This window comes from Amblyomma americanum, chromosome 5 (genome assembly GCF_052857255.1).
Source record: "Amblyomma americanum isolate KBUSLIRL-KWMA chromosome 5, ASM5285725v1, whole genome shotgun sequence".
NCBI classification, from domain to species: Eukaryota; Metazoa; Arthropoda; class Arachnida; order Ixodida; family Ixodidae; genus Amblyomma; species Amblyomma americanum.
The window spans coordinates 189,614,504-189,634,883 of NC_135501.1; the positions used below are offsets into that span (position 1 = coordinate 189,614,504).

The 20,380-nt window shown below is 48.5% G+C and overlaps 1 protein-coding gene across 11 annotated transcripts in view; it reads right to left on the minus strand.

Annotated features, from left to right (window-relative positions):
* LOC144133263 (calpain-B-like) overlaps nt 1–20,380 on the minus strand; it is an 82,779-nt gene that overhangs the window by 52,500 nt on the left and 9,899 nt on the right. For 3 of the 11 annotated variants that reach the window (XM_077666194.1, XM_077666193.1, XM_077666189.1), the window contains exon 1: nt 10,121–11,204. The exons of 7 other annotated variants lie outside the window; for them this stretch is intronic. In XM_077666194.1, the coding sequence (XP_077522320.1) occupies nt 10,121–10,195 (75 nt within the window). In that variant the 5' untranslated portion in view covers nt 10,196–11,204. Of the gene's footprint in view, nt 1–10,120; nt 11,214–20,380 lie in introns of those variants that run through there. One more of the 11 variants, XR_013315022.1, reaches the window with a different exon arrangement.

The window sequence follows — 20,380 nt, forward strand, 5'->3', positions numbered from 1 at the left end:
CCCCTTAGCGTGACACCGCACGGGCTTTAAGCTGCAAGTGAATGTAGCCCGACGTCACGACAACCGGTCGCCGCCATTGGATGGAGGGTCTCCTTTGAGCGTAAATCGTCATTTCGTTCTCGAGTTGCGTCAAACTATAATTTCAAATTTGTTCCTACTAGTTACTTCATCGTTCTTACTAATCTGCTTCCAATCTCAACACACGGAAGCATAGAACGGAACGTATTCAGGCGGAATATTCTAAGTATTTTTGTTCTACCCGCGTTGTACGTGCGTGCTATTCCAACAGACTCGTGTTCACACCTGTTCCACTATCAGCGAACCTAAAACCGGAGAATCGGCCGGGGGCTTAGGAATCGCAACAAGCAGTTGGGGCATTACTTCGCATTCCAAGCGGATTCTCGACTCACGGCTATATGATGCGAAAAATTTGTGAAGTGTTTGCACATTTTCGCACCTCGCAACCAGGTACCCCAATCTTTACCCATCATAACCCCAATGGAGAGTACCGCGTCACAGAATCATCACTCCTCCGACTTCTCTTCGTTTCCAGGTTAATCTTTTATTACAAGTGAATACGTGCCCTCAACGCCATAGTCGTATACAACTCAAGAACGAAGTGGATTTTCCCCGTCAAGGACCCCCTTCCAGCCAGTGGCGTCGGGCGATTCTCATGACCCTGCTAGCGTGACAATGCATGGAGTGGCGCCACAATGGAGAGAGGGGTCTATTTATGACCATAAAGCACAGTGCTAAAATGCCATAGAGGTAAGGAATTATCCCCTTTCGTCTGCCACTGCTTTATCCTGTCCCACTAGCAGGATCATGAGAATCGGTCGACGCTACTGGCTGGAAGGGGGGGCCTTTAACGGGGAAAAGCCGCTGCGTTCTTGAGTTGTATCCCACTATAGTCTGCATATACAAATTAGGCGTCGGATCAGAGCGCAGCTTCAGATCTTTTTTTTTCCGCTTCGCGGTTAAACGTACTTTTCTCCAGTTAAGAGCTGGTTTAACCATTTCACAAGCTACCTCTAAGTACGGCACGTACTGTACGCACATATGAAAGTAGGTCAGAGAATGAGCGGCATGTGCTCTGCATTTTAAATAACTGCCAGTATAGCTGCCCGCAGTGCGTTGGGGACGGATTAGGCTGTCGCGTGGAACATGCTTGGCTCTTAGGTGTTTTTTTTTCCTTCCTTCCTTTATTCAATGCTATAAACCTTGTACAGGTCCAAGCAGGGTGGGTTAAATGGCAACAAAACAGTAATAACAAAGCTAATAAACATCAAAATGTGGCGAAAGGCAATAAAGAATCATTCCAGTCGGTTACAGTGCGAGGAAAAAAAATGAAAATTTGAATAAATCGGTTCGTGCAAAATAGGGCGTCAGAGAATTAGGATGATGATGGCGCGTATGCCTCGACGTTGAAAGCGACAGATATGGAGAAGGGTTAATAGCTAGATCTCGATTCCAAAGCAAGAAAAGAAATTCCAAACGTAAATTTTTTCTTCGTTGTTCAAGACATTGAATACCGTTAACCTGCATTATTTCAGAGGGTGAGTCATACGGGGAAAATTTAGAGCAAATAAACCTTACAGCTTTTCTCTGTACCTTTTCTAGGCGGGTGATACTGTGTTTAGTAAACGGGTCCCAGACAACGCATGCACATTCAAGTTTTGGTCTAAGTAGTGAATTGTAAGCAAGTAATTTCACACTAGGGGGAGAATTTCTAAGTTTATGTCTACGTTATGTTACGTTCACCTGCACACTTACAGCATCGAGTTTGACACCTACGCCCCGAAAGCAAGCTTCATTTGAGGGTCCGTCAATGGTTTCTTTGTCTTGCTTACCAAAATGACCAGTACCCATTATACCTCGCTTTTTTGCCGACAATTGTGTTCGCCCAGGCTAAAGTTTCGTTCCTTTATATCTTACCAGAGAACCGTTTAATATGTGAAAAAGGCCTGCGTGGAGGTCGATACCGCACATAAATGCCCCTTCATTGGGACTGACTTTCGATTGAAATAGTGAACAAACTTCATGCACCTTTTGGTACATTTAAAACTGCATGGTAGATCTTAGTAAACTTCCATTCCGATCAAAAACCTTCCGTTTCGATTGGCTTATTTAAGAACAAAAAAATAGGTCGCGTTTGAGAGCAAAAAAAAAAAAAACAAGTTGCTTCGTGGCCACCACTTCAAGCTCTGAAAGTCAGTTATACCCCTGTCACACGGGACTTCTTCTCGGCCTTTGCCGTAAAGTTGTCTTATTGCACTAAAGGAGGAAAACCGAAAAAGAGCAGCGACGCTGCTACACGGCAAATCCAAAGGAGCTAGAACGCGGCCTCCGTGAATGCTAAAAGTCACCGCTGTGTGTGAAGCGGCGCTAGTAACATTATGAAATTAAAGCAGACGGTAGCACTTCAGCTAAGAGTGCATTCGTTTATGTTGGAAAAAGTAGCTATCACGATAATAAACGAGCGTTCTGACGGTGAGAAACGGATATTTTGAAACAAAGTTTCTTTTTATTTTTTTCATCGTTCTCGATCCGACCACGGTAGGCGCACTTTTCCGTTCGGCTCCTCGTCGTGTTCGAGAAGCGTGCTTTGTTGCTTGTGTCTTTGTGCACTCAAGCAAACTCAAAACACGCACACAACAAAGAGCAAACGAAGAAGAAACAGCAAAGCGAGATGCGCAAGCACGTGTGTGCCGATGCGGCTGCTGAAAAGCGTTCAAGTCCTTTCTTAGCAGTGTGGACGACGTTTAAACGAACTTGAAAAAAAAAATTGCACCTCAATTCCACAACTACCTCAATGTCCAACACATGAACGCGAGTTATTTAATTGTATATGGAGTTGTCTGCTGCTAATTAGGCTCAGATTGATTATTTTCTTTTACTTCAACCGTGTTCAAGGGCCAGATATGTTCACAGTTTCTTGGGGAAAAAAATCCGAGACTTATTAAAACGCTCCTGAAGGACGAAATGACCTCATAGCTATTACTAACCGTTCGCACAATGCCCGATTCAAAGCGCACCGGACCATTGTGAGAAAATATTGCAAGAAAATAAAGTATAACTCGCTTCAAATATCAAAAATCAAACCAACTGTAAACTTTTTTAATACTGCAGAAAAGAATAAAAACAAAGAAGCGACCAACAGACGAGGACGGTGATGCACCTGATAAATAAAATGTACAACCTTTGTCCGTAAAGTTTCGAGACTGATTTATTTTCTTTAGAAATGATTACCCAAAACAAACGTTGGCGCCTTTGTGTAGCGCCATCTTTTCAGGCTAACATGAGCTATTTATGTTAATTGCTGTGGCAGCCGCTAGATGGCACTACATGTAGAAAAATACGTTGTCACTTGTCGTCTGCGCATTCTACTGTGAGTGAATGTGGAGAGATGGACGTCCACCTCGAACAGCGTGCAAACATAAAATTCTGTGTGAAGCTTGGCAAGGCAGCTACACAGACGTATGAGCTCCTTCGTGACGCTTACGGCAACGAGAAATTATCGCGGGCGCGAGTTCTCGAGAGGCACAAGAGGTTCATTTCGGGGAGAACGTCGGTGAAAGACGACACAAGGCAGGGGCACCGATCACGCGGCTCGGATCAGGGAAATCATACAGCAAGACCACACCATTACAGTCCACATGCTATCAGATGCTCTCGACAAACATGCCACCAAATTTTGTGTGAGAACTTGGGGAAACGAAAGCTGAATGCCAGACTTGTGCCGCACTCCCTCACACAGGACCAGGACACGCGGGCATCAGTGAGCGCTGATTTGCTCTCCAGGGCAGACAAAGACGCTGCATTCGTCGACAGCATCATTGTTGAAGACGAAATATGACGTTTTCAATACGATCCTCAAAGAGGCAGAGCGCCGAATGGCGGTCCACAAGTTCTCCGGCATCGAGAAAGGTGCGGCGACAGAAGACCAAAACAAAGACGATGCTGATAGTTTTTTTTTTCGATGCCAGTGGTGTCATACATCACGAGTTCGTCCCACAAGGGCAGGCGGTGAATCAGTTTTTATATCCGCGTCCTCCAACACATGCGTGATGCACTGCGACGCCGTCGCCCTGACTTGTGGGCATCTGGACAATGCAGCCTTCTCCAGGATAACGCAAGGCCGCACACTGCTCTCAGCTTGACAAAATTTCTCGCCAAGCACAGCATTACTGTACTTCCACATCCGCCATACCCGCCTGACCTCTCCCCATGCGATTTTTTCCTATTTCCTCGTGTGAAGAGAGCCCTAAAATGTCGCTGGATGGGGAGCGTGGAGGCCATACAAGACGCCACGACAAAGGAGCTGACAGCCCTGCCAAAAGAAGCGTTCTCCAAATGTTTCAAAGACCTCAAGAAGCGTTGGAAGATGTGTATAGACTGCAAGGCAGACTATTTCGAAGGAGTGCTGCACAAATGATTTCAATGTTAAAATCATTTTTTTCAATGGACTAAGTCTCGGAACTTTACGGACAAAGGTTGTATTTCAGTGCAGCTGCATTCAAGTCTGCTCACCCCTTCTTTGACTTTCTTCTCTGCTGCAGTATGCAAAAAAAAGAGAAAGAACGATAGGGTGTTAACGTGGTTAAACATAGTAGACGTGCGAAAGCATGTGTTCAACCTAATTGGCTCATTTTTTTTTACTTTGCTGGGTCGTCGGCACGTCTGGCGACGACATTACTTAAGTTAAGCTCTGATCGAGGTGAGAGCTGCTCTGATCTTTTCGCGCCGCAGGTGGAAGTTGATGAAGACGACAATGTGCAATGCACAGCGCAAGCACGTTTTGCAGTTTAACACAAGGCGAGATCGGCTGCAGCGATAGCCTATAGTGCTCTCGTGCAGTGGCCAGCGAAGATGATCTGTTCGCGCCGCCGCGGGTTCTAATCGCAGTCGCGGCAATATTTTATTTATTTGTTCAAGGTCAAGGCTTCAGCAATGACCCGGCTTTTGCAGCTTCGGTCGTAAAGTAGAGCTTTCTCTCTAAAAACGCACACACTAGCTAAGCTATGCACGTTTTCAATCTACACGCCCCGACTATAGATAAACTGTGCCGCATTGCGCGAGATTGCGACGAAAGCTTTCAGGCGAGGGCTGTCTCCGTCAACGACAGAGTGCAATGGTGACCGCAGGAGCAGCGGCGCAACAATGTAGCGCGCCTGAAGGCCGACGACCGTCCTTGGCATTCGAATCTGCTTGCAGTTGATACGCAAACACAGCTGCATGACAAAGGGGCGCGCCATGAAAATGCATTGAGTACACGCGGCCTCATTGTCCCCGGTTATGGACACCACTCGCCCGCACGCGTGCAGTGCGGAGATCTAGGCATGCTGACATGAATGAATCAAAGCGGTCGGGAACAATCGAGTACGCACAGCGTGATCAGCACACGCATGCATATATATACGAGGAGGAGCACGCGTGCATGCTATCGACTTCCAAGCGTCTATAGCAACAGTCACTGCGCAGCTCCGAACTTTTGATGGACTGATCGGTGAAACCTTCGGAGCTTCTGACAGACTGACTAGATTGGACTGACTGACTGACTGACTGGACCGGACTGACTGACTGACTGGACCGGACTGACTGACTGACTGACTGGACCGGATTTACTGACTGACTGACTGACTGGACCGGACTGACTGAATGAATCGGACTGACTGGCAGAGGTCTAACTGACTGACTGTGGACCGATGACCGACCTACCGGACTGAACTGACTGAATTGACTGGACAGAACTGATTAAACTGGCTTGACTGAACTGACTAAACTGAATGGACTGGAATGACTGATCTACTTAACTGACTCGTCAATCAATTGACTCGACGATTGATCGACTTATTGACAAAAAGATTGCAAGTGGGCTGTACTTCAAGCGAAATGAAATATACGTTGTTTTATTAAAGCCCTCTCACAGAAGGTTTAAGATGAACTACCGATTCTTAGAGCCAGACACCCTTCATGTACAAGCGCCGCTATCTAAATGCGGACTTCCAAACGCCCAGCGGCGACGATCTCGTTCAGAGTTGCGCTGAATCAAAGCACCCCAAAGACGAACGACGGGAGACTTCCGTTTTAAAATAAACTGCCCCCTCCCGGCTGGCCACAGCGGCGAGGAAGGAAGACGCCAGAGGCCCCAAACCGCGATGACTGCCGACACGGAACCCTCTCTCGTTTGGCTCGTGCGGCCAGGAGACGAGTGGGGGAGGGGGTTGCACTCACTGCCAAGGTTGTCGCTACCGCAGCTGGCCTTTTCCGAGCCAAGCCATGTAATGGGGCCCTGAATTAGGGCAATTAGACTCCGTGCCAACTTGCAATACACAGGGGTTCCATCGCGAGCCGCGTCGGCAGGCAGCGAGACTTACGCCCGGGCGTGAATCGAGAAGGAGATGGCGGGGGAGGACAGGAAGGGTCGCTGCTAAACCAAAAAGCTCATTGCACCCCCCCCCTCTCTCTCTCTCTCTCCGATTCCCCGTCGGATTCACGTTACGTCTGCTGCTCGGTATCCACATCGTCACTTCAGGCCACCGATAATGCCTTCAACGTATGCTGCCCAAGTCAGTTTCAGGATCTCGCTTTCAATGAGAACATCGACGGGTCATGTTTGTTTTCTAATTTAACTAATTTACACTGCTATTCCCGGCCGTCTTAGCCCCTACCGTTTCCTTTTTTATCACGTGCTATTTCAAGGTTCTGTCAACTCCCGAGTCAAGGGTCGAATTGCTCAGCGTCGGAACGATATGCGCCCCTCACATTACTGATAAATAGATGCCGTACCAACTTTCGAAATTTTCGGATAGCGAATCGAATATTGGTTCAATTCGCTGAACGAATCAAATGCCTACCTGTTCAACACAATTACTCGAAGCAAATCGAAATCGTTTTCAAGTTTCCGGATAATTAGCGAGGAGTTCGAATAGGGCACGCCGTATTTTCCCCCCTTTTATAAAAGGGAGTGTGCTTACTCTTTTTTTTTACTCCATTTTTACTCCAATAAAGCCGTATTCGTGTTTAAAGTGTGCACGGAAGGAAGTTTCAGAGCAGCCACAAGCCGCAGATTTAGCAAACCCTGACTCGATGCCAGACGGAGGCGATGGTTCAAACATCTCGTCCCTCTCCTCAGCTGAGATTTGGAGGGTTTTGTCCGCTGTCGAGTAGTAAAAAGTAGTTTTCCTACGCGCATAAAATTCTGATTTCGCATTGCGTGTCCCCTAATGGAGGTCAGTGTTGCGTCTTTCGACAGGCGCAGCTTTAACTCCCCGACTTAAAGTGGCGCCGCTAGCGCTTCGCTGTCTAGCACGAATATTCGCACTCGCACGAATATTCGCACAGATATTTGATTCGTATTCGATTCGGTTTTTAACTGCACTATTCGTATTCGATTTGGTTTTAGAAGAAGTACTATTTGCACACCTCTACTCATAAGATTCGTCTGTTTTTTCCCTTAGTCCTGAATGAGGAAAAAAAAAGGGGGAGGACAGTGAAGGGAACACTTAAGTACCTCCCTTTATGTTTTCGGTCTGACCTGGCTCTTCTTGTAAAGACACGCCCGCCCTCAGACGACCGGCGCGTATACGACGGACACAAAGTAACGTAAAAGCAATCAGAAAGGCGTGTGGCCCTTGTACGCGGCGTCGCCGTATCTGAGCGACGAGCGTCCTTGCGCATGATGGAAGAATGCACCGCGCGTATATACCTGTGCACAGGTACTGCGTGCAGGCGCGCAAGAATCCAGGTGCAATCGCAGACCGGCTCGACCGGCATCGGCCACCTCCACAAAGCGTGGAATGAGGCGCCAGATAAAAGCTCAATATATCGTACGTCCATCAAACGCTCTCCGGCGTATCTTGACCGCGACTGAGGAAAAACAACGAATGGCTGAAACCCAGAGAACAAAGCATTGCGGAAAAATGTGCAAACAGGACGAACAGCTACCTTGCCTATGCGGTGGCGGATCTCTGGGGAATGCTTGGATGGGACGGAGTGGGAGGGGTCGGTGTTGTTTGCACTACGCATTTCTTTATCTTGCTTCGTCTAAAAAAAAAAATGCGGGCCAGCACAGCAATGTAGGAGCAAATTTATAAGCCACTCTAGAAGGGAGAGGTCGGGGCGTCAAATTTACATGACCCATTTTGTCGAGTTAGTTTTTTCTTAAGTAAATGGGTGTGACTTAACAAAACACGTTGTGGGGCTAGTTGGTGAAGCATAGTTTCTCGAGGTCCTTTATAGCGCTACAAAAAAAAAAAAAACAAGGACATAGGAAGAAGTACACAGGACGGGTGCTGTGCACTTCTTCCTGTGTCCTTGTTTGTTTTTTTGTAGCGCTATAAAGAACTTAAATGGGTGTGAATGTACAATATTTGCGCCTGGGAGGGAGGAGGGTATCACCCTGGCCCTTTTCAAATCCTACTATGGGCCACAGGGTGATCTTCCTAGCTCGCCAAGGGACCTCCGCTCTTACAAACGCCCATGCTTATATGGAATATTTCTAAATGTACTTTTTAATGAAACCTGCCCTTAATGCGAAATTGCTTGTCAAGCAGCGCTGCAAGCCTAGGACGTCACCGAGCGATTGCTGTAGCGGTATCGCAACACTGAGCGAAATTAGAGCGCGCTACTTTTTCCCCCATATCAGCTGGACAATTGTCGCTGAGCTTTCCAAGGCCACGCCGATTCATATCTGCGGTTTCTGAAGAGCGGCCAGTCGGTGCGGATGGACACGTAAAGAACGCTCAACGTTTCGCCCTTTGCACGGAAATACGAGCCCTCAGTGTTGACGTATAAAAAAATGTGAACAAAACAAGAAAAAAATTGGAAGGGGAGTTCACGTAACGTGACAGTAGCTTAGCGCCAGCTGTATTTGCAAGAGGGATGTTAAGAATGCAACTAGAAAATGTGTTCGGGTGTTCCCATAAGCAGGTCACAAATGACCCATTTAAACGGGTCACGTGACATTGCCATGCAATGGAGTTATGTCATGCGGGAGATGGCCACAGGGGACAGGTGGGGGTGTGGCTATAACAGCCGTCAGTGCAAAAACAGTGCACCTATAAGACAACCTGTGTTTAGGTCCATGCAGTGAACTTGAGCTCAGAGGGTGTGAACTCAATGCAGACGGTGAACCTCTTCGAAGGAGCATGTGTATCATCGCGTTTGCTGGCGGTGCTGGCTCAGCCTTTAGCAAAGTGGCCTATAGACAGTCTACAGACTCTTATAGACTCTTGCGTTCCTATAGATATTTCTTTTTGTGTATTCATACTCTATAGACTGTCTATAGGTAAAAGTCTATACTAAAAGGGTATGGCCATAAATATAGACTTCTCTATGGTTTGTCTATAGTCTACAGACTTTATACACAGGAGGCTATGGACAGTCTGTAGACTGTCTAGAGAAATTTTTGTAAGGGAGTGTTCATTTGCGATGCAATAAGTTCTCCGCTTTCTAAAGTAGGACTTTCTTACACCACGCCTATCAGATGTAGCTACACTCGCCGCGAGTAAGTCCTGTTACCTCAAATTTTTACATCAAACTAAGGGCGAGAGAAATGAATAATTTGAGGTTAGAGCCTTGGTTACAATAACATGTTTGCTGTCCTGTTTGAGGTACAAAAGCCGTCATCTACTTTGTCCAAAAAAGGGGGCGTTTTAGCAGATAATCCAAGTAATTAAATAACCTAAACTCCTCTTTTGTGGTAACGATCTTTGTCGATCAGAAGACCGAACTTTTTTTCTTTTAAAAGCTGCGGTGAGTTGGTAAACATTTCTGTAAGAGCTTGGCTTCTCCTTACTGATGTCGAAACACCTTCCACAATACGTTGGGCAAGGTTGTAAAGTATCTCTTCAGGTGAACCGATAAAAGACTCGCCAAACGTCAGTCTATACGCAGCTTGACAAAGCTTCAAGCAGCGCTAGCTTGAGATAACGCTTTTTAAACACTGTACTAGTATAAAAGACGGGACAATGGAGCAAAATCGCTGCATTGTCAGGAAGGGCAGTCAATAGAGCAGAAAGAGAAGGGTAGTCTTCTCCCGTCTTTTAAGCTAGTACAATGTTTTGCAAGTTGTCCTTGACAACCGCACACGGGCAGTTAAAATCCCACGGCTGCTCACTTTATAGATGGGCGACTTTGTTTTCCACGAGTTCCAAGACAGGCGGCGTTCCTCTGCCTTCACTCCGAGACCCATGGTGGATGACGTTTACAATAGCCGCAGGCCGACGACACGGGAGACGACAATATGCGAACGACGGCTCCGTGAATCGGGAGTGGATGGATCTTCCAGCGTCGACGCCCCGTTGTCAGATGATCACCGCTGGCCGCCTCACGTTGGATCCCGCCCGTCTTCGTCGCACACAGAACCGGCGGGGGTCGTCAAACTAGGCGCCAGCGTTCCGGCCGAAGATCGAGCAGAGACTACACACACGGGAACACGGCGCGAGCGAGACTGTCTGACTGCCAGGTGCGTGTAGTCACCGCGGAAGATGCGGAAATGTTAGTCACCAGCACGCACCCGTAGGGGGAAGCTGTGATACGACAGTAACGCCGAGCTGCACGCAACAATACGGAGACCCACCTCCGATTACAGTCTGAGCGTTCGGCGGACGACGACCACGACAGCACCACTACACACACTCGGGGAACCCGACCTTGGGGAAGAACCAGGAAGCCGCAAACGAGGAGCGAGCCGAAGCCGGAGGCGCCGGGACCCTGCGGCGGCGGAGGGCGGGTGTGGCTTTAAAAATATCCCACGAGACGACGACGGCCGAACACGTAAGCCGGTGCGGCGAGCGGACGGGTCCTCCGGGCGGGAAAACAAACCGTTCGGTGCACGCACAGAGAGCCCGTTGTGCAGTGTGAATCCACGTCAGCTGTAGTTGCAGCGTTTACAGTCGCTACACAAACGGCGAGCGATACCGGTGCGCGCTGAGCCGTGCAGAGCTCGACAGGTGGGTCGTCTCTCCGCTTCCGCCGCGGCGCGCGCTCACGACCAGCTCGGCGGTGTATGTCACGGCCGCACTGGCAAGCATATGCGAGCGGCCTGCTCGCTGCGGAATGTGCCGGTGAAACTCGACAAGGTAGTGCACGCACAGCGGCTGAAGCAACAAGTGTCCGCGGTCGCCCGAAGTCCACGCCGCGATTTGGCTCGGCGGTTACGCGAGCAAAAACCACGCCGCTGGCGAGCCAAGTAGGACGCCGAAGCCAGCAGGCGTGCAAGCGACGCTAGCGACGCCGTATGGCATCGGCGGCCGCATTCGAAAAACCGGCGTGGGAAGAAGAGCGGGTCTTTGCCGTCTTTGCCTCCTCGCCGCCGTGATTCGGCCTCCTCCCCTTCGCCATCCGGACGTGCCTCTCCTCTTCGCCGGGGCTCGTCACGTGACTCAAGCGCTTGACCGATATCAGCGCTGTGGGAGGACTCTTCAAGGATGGCTCTTCGCAAGCAAGGCCAGGGATGGGGGCACGCGCAGACGATTTACGGGCTCGGCAGCTTTTACGAGGCATCCATTGGATGGGGAGGGCGTCGTTTGGGGACGCCGACAGAGAAACGGAAGAGTTCCGGGAAGCGGCGAGTCCATGTGTGCGGGGAAGCATCCTTCTCGGAAATAATAAATAATGATCTCGTCATGTGACCGAACTTGCCCGAGATTGTTTGCCGTGGGATATAGCGCTCCACGCACAGCCGTCGAGCTGGAATGATTGATAGGTGCACAATTCTCAAAAATTCGCTTTTCCAGCAAACCGGTTACTTAAGAAACAATGGCTGCAAAACAAGTAACACAAAGAAATGTAAAGAAATAATGTACACGGAAAAATATTCGCGTTTTGTGTTCGCACATGATGTTTTTGTATTTGACTACTGCACTGTCTTTAGCGAGAGTGTCTTCTTCGATTTCTCTTATGCGCCATGCCTAGAGCTGCAAGCGCCATATAAACAATATGCGATTTTGTGGCATAACTATTCGGAGAACCAAAAATGTGACAAAGACAGCTGCACTGCGAAAGCTAAAACATATATTTCACATAAAAAAAAGCATCGAGTTCAAGCTGTGCAACACTGCATCAGACTTCCAGCGCTATACCTGCACAGGAGGTACAAGCTCTAGCGTTTAGAAAACCCGATTATTCTCAGATAAGTGACGCATTTCGGAACAGCGCGCTTTTCATATCTACGCTCGGCACATGCGGGCAGAATGGAATGGAGACAGCGTCCAAGTCGATTCTGCATCTTGGCGGCAGCCCAAGAAAGGAGAAATCAATACCTCACCACGTGGAAAGGACGTTGAACCTTTGTTGTGCTCTGGCACTTTGCTCAATCGCTAAATGACCCGGTGACATTGCAGTGCAGTAGTGGCTCCGTTCAAGGGCCTCCGTTGCCATGGTTACGGGAGGAAACGACCCGTTCCGGAGCCACGCGGTCGCATCAGAACGATTTATAACTGGTTATGGGACGAAACAAAAACACTACTTCTTTGGACACGTGTCACTGTTTCACGTTCAATGGCTCGCGGCAGTGTGGGCGGATGCGGCGACTGCGTTCAAATCACTGAGGCGTGCTTCCATGCATTTTGCTCACACGCAGACAGCAGCCAATGTGATCTACATAACCCTCACAAATGACGGCGTTATGTCTATCTATATGACGTTTTTGATAACATTGCACTTACACTGATTTTAGTCTCTTTTAGTTGTTCTTGAATTTTGCTTTGTTACAATTTATGGTATCCTTGTATTGTTATTGTATTGTAGTGCCTTTTCTCGTTTTTCTATTACTGACCATTGATATATATATGTTATCGATCTCTCCCCCCCTTTATGTAATACCCCACTTAGAGGCCTTTAAGGGATAAGCTTTGCTACTCTGAAGCAGCAAACCTGTTCTAAATGCTCTGAAGCTTTGCCGCTCAGATAATCGATTACAGTAGCGGAGTGGATTCCAAGAGAAGGCAAGTGTAGCAGGAGGCGGCAGAGAGTAAGGTGGGAGATGGCGTCAGGGAGTTTCAGAACAGGGTCGCCCTATTCTAAAACTCGCTATTAAGAAGTCGGCGGACGCCTGGACGCAAGGACCGTACCATCGTTCTCTACTGGACTTCATCAAATCCGCTAACCTTTTTCCATTCATTTAATCTCTACTACATCATTCATCACACCTTCACCCATCATAGATGCCCTGGGGCAATAAATTTCGCTATATAAAAAAAGAAGTCGGCGGACCTGCAGCTGGAACAGGTCAGGGTTAAGTGGGAAAACAATGGTGGTTATGTGTGGGGTTTAATGTATACAATACCAAAGCTCGACATTGGCTGTGAGGGATGCCGTAACGAAGGCGTCGGGATTAATTTCGACTATGCAGGGTTTTAACGTGCCCTGCCACCGCACAGCACAAGGGCGTTTTTGCATTTCGATCCCGGCCGAGATTCGATATCGCGACCTGCACCGAGGCTGGTTGGACAAGCCAATGTCGTGCATTATACGCTACCAGGCTCATGATTAACTTAAACGTATCTTTTTAACCCTTTGATGCACCATTTTTTGTTTCCACTGATATGAAATATTTTCTAGCCTAAATATTAGAAAGATAATTTGTTAGTTTTGCAAAGCAAAACACTAGCGGTTAATTTTTTTTTTTTTTGCGGGGATTTGAAAAACCTCGTACAACGAGGCATAATTGATGAAAATAGCATTATCGAAATGCTGCAACATATCATATAAACACCAGAAGGGTCATGAAAATAGTTTCTACTTCGAAAGCGCAGAGTAAGATAGAAATAGCGAAAAAAAAATGATGTTACATGTTACTAGTGGTGGCAGAATGTCTGCACAGAAATGGCGGACGATGTGCTACCCCGCCCGCCAATTTATGAAATATTATATACTGCGTTCGCTATATCGCATTAAAAAAAAACTGCTTATTTGTGAGGCGAAGGATGCGAAATTCACCAGAAACAAATGAATCACTGCCAGTTCGCTTCGTACACAATTTTGTACATAACGCGTCAAATGGATAAAAACCACGAATAAGAACAGGCCACGTTTGAGTATGTAAATAATAATAATAATAATAATAATAATAATTGGTTTTGGGGGAAAGGAAATGGCGCAGTATCTGTCTGATATATCGTTGGACACTTGAACCGCGCCGTAAGGGAAGGGACAAGGGAGGGAGTGAAAAAAGAAGGGAAGGAGGTGCCGTAGTGGAGGGCTCCGGAATAATTTCGACCACCTGGGGATCTTTAACGTGCACTGACATCGCACAGCACACGGGCGCCTTAGCGTTTTTCCTCCATAAAAACGCAGCCGCCGCGGCCGGGTTCGAACCCGTTGTGCATGTAAATCATTAAATTTTTTGCCAGCGCTTCAGAGCGGCCCAACCACGCGGCTGGCGCCAAAGCGGCGCACTAAGACGCCGCTTCAGTAGCACCACGTGCGCGTGCCACACCCACTTTCTCAATCCGGCGGTCGGAGCAGCGAGCGTCGAACAAAAGCGCTCGAGACAAGCGACTCCCCACTACGAACGGAGCCAGAGCGCCCCGTAAACCGCGAGGTTACAGGACGAGCCTCAAAGTGTAGCGCGTTCTCGTAGAACTTATCAATTCTCGACAGCGGAAACATAAAACGGCCGCAAATATTTAACATCCGCCAGCGCTAAGCTACCCTCCCGAACCGCCTTTCTTACAACGTCGTGCCCCTTCGAGCGACTCACTCTAACGGGGTGAGAGAAAGAAGAAAAAAATAAAGTAGCGGAGACGCGGCGGAAGAGCGCAAGGCATGAGCGGAGAGGGGGGGGGGGGGGAGCTACGTGAAAAACAGAAGATAAGCAAGCGGAAAAGAACAACGAAAAGAGGACAACCTTGACGGGACCCGGTCGTGCGTCGCCGGCCGTGGCCGTCCTTGCACGAAGCGCTGCGCCGTTTCCCCCTTTCCCCTTGGGCAAGAAGAGAGAGGAACCGGCCCGCGACGAGGAGAGGGGGGTGTCCTCACCGGCTACCGACGAGCTGGTCGGTCGACCGGGTAATTAAATGTGTGCATCTGCACCTGAAAACTGCGAATAAAGTTCGAAACCGCAACCCTAGCTTCTACTCGAACATGTGCGGTGAGTCCCGCGCTCGACAACGTGACGTGCAGGCTTGAAACATCATCTCGCTCCTACCGGAATAATTTAGACCACCCCCAACTGGGGTTCTGACCCCATGTCGCGGTTGAGGTTTCAGGTGCCGGTTGAGGTGCCCACCTAGACTGAAGCAGTTATTGCACCTTTCCTTTCATCGTAATTTATTAAAAAAAAAAAAACGACACCGTGCCGGAAACGGCATAGAATGAGAATTGCATTTTGTCAGTGCATGGCAGCATTAAAGAAAAAAAGTTTTGCGCGATGTACGGTATGCCATCGTGAGCCTAATCATTCCATGATGTGCGATAACCATACGCTCGTTTATTGAATCCCGGAACTTAACCGCGAAACAAGCCTAGATTCAACTGCGCTTTTTGCGAAACGCTGGCGCAATGCCGAATTAATTCAAGGGAGATACTGCTCTCCTCACAGCGCAGATAACAGTAGGTCGCTCTACAAAGATAAGGAGAAAATAACAAATATAATTTCAGCACAAAGGCTGAGTGGTCTCTCTCGAACTTCTGCGCCATAATCGAACGCCGCGGCCAGAGGCGAACGGCTTGCGTAACGGCGTTCACGTCATCTCGATTGCGTAGAGACATGTCTTACTCGGCGAGTTCTTCCTTGGCGCACGGTATCACACCCAGCCACTTCCAAGAAACGCCGTTTCCCCACAAACGCCCGTGCCGTCGTTTAAAAGAACGAACGCTCAAAGCGTTCGCTCTAAACGTACACAGCCGGCACCGTAATTAACCTACACACACGTCCCAATTCTGAGCGATGCCGTCGTATGGGATTGCTGCCGCAGTCGACGATGACAACACCACGAGGCGGCTTTCAAGCGTTGCAACTGCACCAGAAACGACACGGCTGGCGCACGCAGACGAGTTTTCAGCCAACGCGCAAGAGGCGAATAGAAGTTCCGCAGACTAGGAACACATTACAGCGTGCCATCAGAAAAGAGAGGGGTCCCCAAAACCATCGCTCTATAAGCCATTCTAGTGGATTTAACTTCCGTCAATTGTGTTCAGGGTCTTCGCAGACCGACAGAACGCCTTCTTGGGCGCGGCAGCGTGCCGCTTTCTGCTTCGCTTTTTTACTACAGAGGGAGCGGCGGCGATATGGAACGCCAGTCACGTGACGCTGAATGACGTCGTAGCTTGTCAGAGGACGGTTGCCGGCAAGTTGGCTTTACCACACTGCTACGTCCTGCACCTGAAAGTTGGCGTCCGCCACAGCGCGCTTCGTCTTGCAGTGAAGCCAGATTTAACGACGCGGAATTTTGAGGGGCTTCAGGAAATAATAATAATAATAATAATAATAATAATAATAATAATAATAATAATAATAATAATAATAATAATAATAATAATAATAATAATAATAATTGGTTTTGGGGGAAGGAAACGGCGCAGTATCTGTCTCGTATATCGTTGACACCTGAACCGCGCCGTAAGAGAAGGGATAAAGGTAGGAGTGAAAGAAGAGGTGCCGTAGTGGAGGGCTCCGGAATAATTCCGACCACCGGGTGATATTTAACGGGCACTGACATCGCACAACACACGGGCGCCTTAGCGTTTTTGCCTCCATAAAAACGCAGCCGCCGGGTAGGGTTCGAACCCGGGTACTCCGGATCAGTAGTCGAGCGCCCTAACCACTGAGCCACCGCGGCAGGCGCTTCAGTAAAAGCTGGTGCGAATTTCAGGACACGCAGTAAATTTGGAGGCCAGAGGAAGGAAGCATGGCATCTGTTTTTCTCGCATGTCGACATGCTACTGAGCTGGCCCGTAACTCATGACTGAACATGAAAAAAAAGCGAAGTGGGAAAATATGCTGTTAGCACTTTCGTTTTCCTTTACTCCACCACTTTACGCGGCACACCGTTATGGTTTGAATACATCCGGCAAAATACAACCATACAGAAAAATAAACAAATACGCGACTCTTTCATAATTATCGACACAGCTGAGAACCGCGAGGTATGTGTTAGAGCACAACTACTCGGACGGAGTGTGACTGGACCCCCCATTGTTCGAAGCATGTTTCCACCGCACTGAGCACACCTACATGACATCTAGCACGTCGTTCCACCCATTAGCGCAGGCCGCATACAGTCGCACGCACCGCAAGAGCTATGGAAAACGGATAAAGCACGAAAAAGTCACCGCCGAAAGGTCGACTAGCCCTTTAAACTAAAAATAACGCAGTTGACCAACTAATAGGTAAACTAGTAAGCTGGTTAGCTTATTGATCAGTGTGAACGCCTCTGTAAACGAGATCTGGTGTCACGGTGAGCACTGAGGCGTGTATTTTTTTATCCCACCAAGCAGCGCTCATGACTACAGCAACTGCATTTGTTTCTCCCCAGGCATTGTGCGAAAAGGCGTAAATGGTCGTCGCCCATGCCTCACAATGAATCGGATAGCTCGACTGAATCTTCGTTTATTTTAACGCAATAGCGTTAAGGCTCCCATTCTGCAAAAAAAAAAAAAAATCCGGCATCGTCGTCGGCGTTGTGAGCAAAAAAATCCACCTTTAGGTAACGTGACCTCGTGGTATCATCACAACCTGCCCACTGGTGTGAACAAACTGACCACCATAGCAGGTGGCAGTTTAATTGGTCGCAACAGGCTGCTCGAGAAGAGCGACCTGGATGGCACAAGTCCCACCGGTGGCAGCACCTGCTATCGCAGAGCAGTGCACTTCGCTTAAGCGCTGAACCACTGCGCCAGGACTGGTATGGGGACTCCCAGGGATCATGAATGTAAAGCCGAGAATGACCAATTCCGCATATATGAGCGTTAACCTATTGGCGCTATTGTGCCATACCCTAGAGGAGCTTATTTGTCGCCTCCATTTTTTATGCTTACGACAAAAAAAAAATGAATCCATAAAAAAACTTGAGTGGACACTTAAACTCCGCCTTAAGTGTATGACGCGATAGCGTAATGGGTTAGTTCCCATATATTCATAATTGATCATTCTCAACATTGCATTCATAAATTACCGGGAGTCCTCATACCACTCCTGGCGCAGTGGTGCAGCGGTAAAAAGCGATCCGCCACTGCCCTGCGATGGCAGGTGCTGCCATCTGTTGGGACTTGTGCGACCCAGGTTGCTCTTGCCGAGCGACCAGCCATTACTTTTAACTGCCACCTGCCACAGTGGGAAGGTTGTGATGACGCCACAAGGTCACGTGACATAGGCGGCTCACCTCCCTCCTAGGCTTGCATCTCAGGGGATTTTTCGTGGATATTTCGCTCACGGTCAAAGACGCCAACGACGCCGCCAGATTTTCTGCGTCACGAGCTCCTTAACGCTATATCGCGTTAGTAAAACCGTTACAGCATTAATCTGAGGTTTCGCCACTTTCGCACTGGAATATTCAGAAGTAAAAAACTATCATGAAACACTACCACTTCGCTACTAAATTAAATCGAATGCGGGTTAATGTTCGGCGCTTTGTGGGAGGCTCTATAATTCAGGGCTACCTCGTAAAAAATTGGTTTGGCCTACGTCTCGTTGAACTACCTCATGCAGGTCATTCTATAAGAAAGATTACAAAGAAAAAATTATCTTCCTAGGGGCTGCCGCCGCGGTGGCCCAGTGGTTATGGCGCTCGGCTGTTGACCCGAAAGACAAGACGCGGGTTCGATCCTGGCCGCGGTGGTCGAATTTGTATGGAGGCGAAATTCTAGAGGCCCGTGTGTTGTGCGATGTCAGTGGAAGTTAAACCCCAGGTGGTCGAAATTTCCGGAGCTCTCCACTACGGCGTCTCTCGTAGTCTGAGTCGCTTTGGGACGTTAAACCCCCCTAAACTAGAAACCTTCCTAGGGGCACTCAGGCTTCTGAAATGCTCGTGTCTAATTCCAGATTCGCTTTTATATCCGAACTGCACTGAGATCTGCTCAAAGAACGCCATCAAACACAACAACCGGTTCTGGAAGCCTGCTATGCAGACAGGCACAAAAAGAACTTTGCATTGCCAGTATGTGGGCTAGAGGGCAAAGACTACTGATCCGGAGGTCCCGGGTTCGAACCCGTCCGCGGCGGCTGCGTTTTTTTTTTTTTGGAGGAAAAACGCTAAGGCACCCGTGTGCTGTGCGATGTCAGTGCAAGTTAAAGATCCCCAGGTGGTCGAAATTATTCCGGAGCCCTCCACAACGGCACCTCCCTCTTCCTTTCTTCTTTCACACCCTCCCTTGTCCCTTCCCTTACGGCGCGGTTCAGGTGTCCAACGATATATGAGACAGATACTGCGCCATTTCCTTTCCCCAAAAACCAATTATTAATTATTATTATTCTCAAGCGAGTTCCGCGCAGAAAAAAAAAACGCGTTTTTCTCAGCTATGACAAATTGTGAAAATTCTAAAATCGCACTTTGTCTTCTAGAAAAGACAGCATTATGATAACAGCGACACCGAAAATGGCTTTGTGGAAGCTTCGTGCAATGGCAACTCGGCCTTGTCTCACGCTTGGAGGGCTGGGCGCAGGCTTCGGGCAGGCAGAATTGGCCGCCTTGTGGTCCTGACGAGGCCTCTTGATGTCCGGAGGAGCAGAATACTCTAGATGCCGGCGCTGGGGCAACACACGCGATTCGCATGCTTCCATGGTGAACAAGTGAACACAACGCGCTACCGATCAACCTTACCAACGTCTGAAGCGAAATCCGTTTGCGTCACAATGCAAAACGATGCTGATTGGTCGAATTCTGCGCCATATGCGCCAACGCACCGTTGGTTACCCCTTTCCTGCCGCACACCGGCTCCTTCGTGTATCAACAATGCGCATTCAATCTTCTGGCGTCACGATGAAGCGGCGGTGAACGCGACAGCTTAAATCGCAGCCGGGTCTACGCCCGAACCGCGGTCGTTAACCCCTCCGGTGCTGCGGTTAAACCTATCGCATGATCTTTTGAAGATAAAAATTTCGTTACGTGGTTATCGCATTGGGTAGTATACCGTAAATATAGTATGAGAAGGTTGGGTGGTAAATGCGTGCTATACGGTTCCTGCCCGGGGACTCAGCTGGGCTTGCAACCTCCTTTCATGTCGACATCTCGTGTGCAAACTACGCTGCCAGGTACTATAGTTGTCATGCGCAGTGAGTAAATTTCTCCGCGCACCATTAGACTCCAATTTAAGTGCTATGCATAGTCAATCGGGATCCATCAAAGCAACAATGCAGAACGCAGTAGGTTCTCTCATTTATTTCAGCATTTAAGTGTAATCCAGCGAGTGCTGTCGTGATATCAGATCAAAGAAT